At 41.7% G+C, this 4,309-nt stretch overlaps 2 protein-coding genes across 2 annotated transcripts; both read left to right on the top strand.

The window, feature by feature from the left end:
• The first annotated feature begins 218 nt into the window (after window positions 1-218).
• On the top strand, window positions 219-1,543 carry LOC138900064 (uncharacterized). Its single transcript, XM_070186768.1, has 3 exons — window positions 219-513; window positions 1,161-1,236; window positions 1,345-1,543. Exons 1-3 carry the CDS (start codon window positions 219-221, stop codon window positions 1,541-1,543), a joined length of 570 nt encoding a protein of 189 aa, XP_070042869.1.
• A 1,106-nt stretch (window positions 1,544-2,649) lies between these two features.
• On the top strand, window positions 2,650-3,974 carry LOC138900063 (uncharacterized). Its single transcript, XM_070186767.1, has 3 exons — window positions 2,650-3,077; window positions 3,166-3,325; window positions 3,666-3,974. Exons 1-3 carry the CDS (start codon window positions 2,650-2,652, stop codon window positions 3,972-3,974), a joined length of 897 nt encoding a protein of 298 aa, XP_070042868.1.
• The last annotated feature ends 335 nt before the right edge of the window (window positions 3,975-4,309 follow it).

Genomic DNA, 4,309 nt, shown 5'->3' with positions numbered 1-4,309 from the left:
CCAATGGAGTTGATTTTACCATATTTCAGTTTAGAGGGCCAGGTAAGATGTGGTGGTAGTCATATGAGAAGGGTAGACCAGCAAGGTCACTTCCTCTCACGTGGGCTTACTTTTTGACTCTCTTCTTAGAGAAGTTCATTCTACTTACTAGGAGAGATACGTTACGCAACCAGTTTGAGCACTTGCAGTATGAGAGTATGATTCTTACCCAGTACAAAATGAGGTATACAGAGTTGTTAAGCTATGTAGCTTTTCTAGTTCCTACTGAGAAGGAGAGGGTACGTAGATTTATTAAGAGACTCAGTTACAATCTTAGGTTTGGAATGGCACGAGAGGTTGAGACTGAGACTACCTTTCGCCAGGATATAGAGATTTCTATGAGGTTGGAGCGTATCTGCGGGCAGGAGAGGGAGGACAAAGAGGCTAAGAAGCTTCGTGGTAAAGGAGGATTTATTGTTGCCCACTATGGTGCAAGTGTCATCATGGTAGAGGCTACTCCAGTAGGCCAGTTTGGTCAGCACTTCATACTTCACGTGATGTTCCGCTAGACATGGGTTTCAGAGTACTTTCAGGGCAGTCATCATTCAGTGCACCTCCCGCATGTTGTTATTACAATGGTCATTCTAGTTATTGGGGCAGACTCAATATCAACAGACACGTCAGCATAGAGCTTATTTTGAGTGTGGGAATTTGAGGCATATGAGGAGGGATTGCCCCACTCTTCAGATGAGTGTACCTCAGCGGGGCACCCAACCAATGATTCTCGCACCATTTGCTACACCATCTGCACAACCAGCTAGAGATGGAGGTCAGGCGAGTGGAGGTCGTCCAAGAGGTAGAGGCTAGGCTGGTTATTATGCTTTCCCTGGTAGGCCTGAGGCGGTTGCGTCTAATGCAATCATTAAAAGTATTGTTTCAGTATGTCATAGAGATGCTTCAGTATTATTTGATCCGGATTCTACTTATTCGTATGTGTCATCCTAATTTGCATCATATTTGGATATGCCTCATGATTCTTTGGATATTCATATTTATGTATCTATACCTATCGGTGATTCTACTGGGAGGGATCATATATATCGTTCTTGTGTGGTTACTATTAGGGGTTATAAGAATAGGATTGATCTTTTGTTGCTTAATATGGCTTATTTTGGTTACAGATTGGTTATCTCTGTATCATGCTATACTTGATTGGCATGCTAAGACCGTGAAGTTGGCCATGTCGGGGTCGCCAAGGTTGGAATGGAGGGGTTCTTCGGGTCATACTCCCAGTATAGTGATTTCATTTATGTAGGCTCAACTTATAGTTGAGAAGGAGTGTTTGGCATATCCAACCTTTATTAGAAATGTTAGTGTTGATACTTCTACGGTTGATTTAGCCCCCGTAGTGAGAGTGTTTCCTGATATGTTTCCTGCAGACCTATCGGGCATACCACCCGATAGGGATATTGATTTTGGTATTAGTTTGGTGTCGAGAACTCAGACTATATCTATTCCACCATATCGCATAGCTCCAGTTGAGTTGAAGGAGTTGAAAGAGTAGTTTCAAGAGTTATTGGATAAGGGATTCGTGAGGCCGAGTTATTCTTCTTGGGGTGCACCAGTACTAATTGTGAAGAAGAAGGATGGTTCCGTGAGGATGTGCATTGATTACAGACAATTAAACAAGGTTACCATCAAGAACAAGTATCCATTGCCTCGCATTGATGGTTTATTTGATCAGCTTCAGGGTACCAAGGTTTTCTTGAAGATTGACATGAGATAGGGTAATCATCAGTTGAAGAGTAGGGCTTCAGATATCCCTAAGACGACTTTCAGGACTTGTTATGGGCATTATGAGTTTTTGGTGATGTCTTTTGGTTTGACTAATGCCCCAGAGCTTTCATTCATTTGATGAACAGTGTATTACAGCCTTTTTAGGATTCATTTGTAATGGTATTAATTGATTATATTTTAGTATATTCCCGTAGTATAAAGGAGCACGAGCAGCATTTGAGGATTGTGCTTCAGATTCTGAGGGAGAAGAAATTGTATGCTATGTTCTAATTGTGAGTTTTTGTTGGATTAGATGGTATTCTTGTGCCACGTGGTGTCTAGTGATGGTATCAAGGTTGATCCGAAGAAGACTGAGGTAGTTCAGGGCTAGCCCAAACCTTCTACAGCTACAAAGATTGGGAGTTTCTTGGGTTTGGCTGGCTACTATTGTCACTTTATAGAAGGATTCTCATCTATTGAAACTCCATTGACCAAATTGACTAAGAAGGGCGCTCTGTTCAGATGGTCTAACAAGTGCGAGGAGAGCTTTCAGAAGCTCAAGACTGCTTTGACTATAGCTCCAGTTTTGGTATTGCCCTCAGGATCGGGGATGTATACTTTCTATTATGATACTTTACGTGTTAGCCTTAGGTCTGTGTTGATGCACGATGGTATGGTGATTGCCTATGGCTCGTGCCAATTGAAGCCCCATAAAAAGGACTATTCAGTGTATGATTTAGAGTTGGCGCCTATTGTGCATGCGCTTAAGATTTGGAGGCACTACTTATATGGTGTATCATGTGAGATTTACTGATCCTCAGAATCTTCAGCATTTGCTTAAACGGAAAGATTTAAATTTGAGGCAGCGGAGGTGGTTGGAGTTTTTGAAGGATTATGACATCATTTATCTTGTACCATTCGGGTAAGGCAAATGTGGTATCGAATGCATTGAGCATGAAGGCGGAGAGCATGGAGAGTTTGGCATTTATTCCAGTTGGAGAGCCTTTAGCTATGGATGTTCAGGCCTTGGCCAACAGATTTGTGAGATTGTATATTTCTGCGCCTAGAAGAGTTCTTGCTTGTGTTGTTGTACAGTCTTCCTTGTTTGTGCATATCAAGGCTCGCCAGTATGATGATCTATACTTTTTGGTACTTAAGGACACGATGCAACTAAGTAGTGCTAAGAAGGTCGTTATTGGGGATGATAGTGTTATACGACTTCAGGGTCGGATTTGTGTTCCTAATTTTGATGGTTTGAGAGAGTTGATTCTTGAGGAGGCTCATAATTCACGATATTCTATTCACTATGGTGCTAGGAAGATGTATCGTGATTTGAATCATCAATAGTGGTGGCGGAGGATGAAAAAGGACATTGTTGGGCATGTTTCACAGTGTTTGAATTGTCAATAGGTCAAGTATGAGCATCAATATACCGGTTGGTTTGCTTCTGAAGATTGATATACAGGAGTGGAAGTGGGAGCGCATCACTATGGATTTTGTGGAAGGTTTGCCACGTACTTTCAGAATGTTTGATGCCATTTGGGTCATTGTTGATCGGTTGACCAAGTCGGTGCATTTCGGTCCGATTATGACTTCTTATACTTCAGAGATGTTCACTCAGATCTACATCAGAGAGAGTTTTTGCTTGCATGGTGTACCCGTCTCTATCATTTCAGACAACGGTAGTCAACTTACATTAGATTTTTTGGATAGTGTGTGCAGCACAAATTGGGCACGCAGATGGAGTTGAGTACTGCATTTTACCCTCAGACAAACAGGCAGTCCGAGATGACCATTCATATCTTTGAGGATATATTTTGAGTCGTGTTATTGATTTCAGAGGCTAGTAGGATCAGTTTCTACAATTAGCAGAGTTTTTCTATGATAAAAGCTATTAGTCTAGTATCTAGATAACTCTGTTTGAGGCCTTGTATGGGAGGCGATATCGTTCTCCAGTTGGTTGGTTTGAGCCTTGTGAGGATAGGTTGTTGGGTATAGATCTATTTTGGGATGCTTTGGCAAAGGTGAATTTGATTAAGGAGCGACTTCGTACAGGGCAGTCCAGGAAGAAAAGTTATGTGGATAGGAAGTTTTGCGATGTGGCATTTATGGAAGGTGAGAAGGTTCTTCTTAGAGTTTCGCCTATGGATGGCGTGGTGAGGTTTGGGAATAAAGGCAAGTTGAGCTCGAGGTTTAATGGTCCATTTGAAGTGTTCTAAAAAATTGACGAGGTTGCTTATAGACTTGCTTTTCATCCTAGTCTTTCATGATTTCATCAAGTATTCCATGTTTCTATGCTTTGGAAGTATCATGAAGATATGTCGCATGCTTTGGACTTCTGCACACTGCAGTTGGATGATAATCTGGCCTACGAAAAAGAGCCGGTAGCCATATTTGATAGACAGGTTTGAAGCTCAAATCTAAGGAGATCGCGTTATAGAAGGTGCTTTGGAGAACCTAACCGAGCAAGGAGGCTACTTACAAGATCGAGTCAGATATGCAGAGCAGATATCCGCATTTTTTCAACAGTTCAGGCATATTTTCAAACTTGTTT

Source organism: Nicotiana tomentosiformis, chromosome 10 (genome assembly GCF_000390325.3).
Source record: "Nicotiana tomentosiformis chromosome 10, ASM39032v3, whole genome shotgun sequence".
NCBI lineage: Eukaryota > Viridiplantae > Streptophyta > Magnoliopsida > Solanales > Solanaceae > Nicotiana > Nicotiana tomentosiformis.
The sequence above is the reverse complement of the archived record's forward strand: the minus strand, read 5'-3'. Positions and strand labels throughout refer to the sequence as shown.

Excerpts from the sequence above, each read along its gene's own strand:
- LOC138900064 (XM_070186768.1), top strand. The coding sequence starts at position 219 with ATGAGGTATACAGAGTTGTTAAGCTATGTAGCTTTTCTAGTTCCTACT. Across the intron at positions 514-1,160 it reads TACTCCAGTAGGCCAGTTTG|ATTGGTTATCTCTGTATCAT; the intron begins GTCAGCACTTCA and ends TTTTGGTTACAG. Across the intron at positions 1,237-1,344 it reads GCCATGTCGGGGTCGCCAAG|AAATGTTAGTGTTGATACTT; the intron begins GTTGGAATGGAG and ends AACCTTTATTAG.
- LOC138900063 (XM_070186767.1), top strand. The coding sequence starts at position 2,650 with ATGACATCATTTATCTTGTACCATTCGGGTAAGGCAAATGTGGTATCG. Across the intron at positions 3,078-3,165 it reads CACTATGGTGCTAGGAAGAT|GTCAAGTATGAGCATCAATA; the intron begins GTATCGTGATTT and ends AATTGTCAATAG. Across the intron at positions 3,326-3,665 it reads TTGATCGGTTGACCAAGTCG|ATAACTCTGTTTGAGGCCTT; the intron begins GTGCATTTCGGT and ends TCTAGTATCTAG.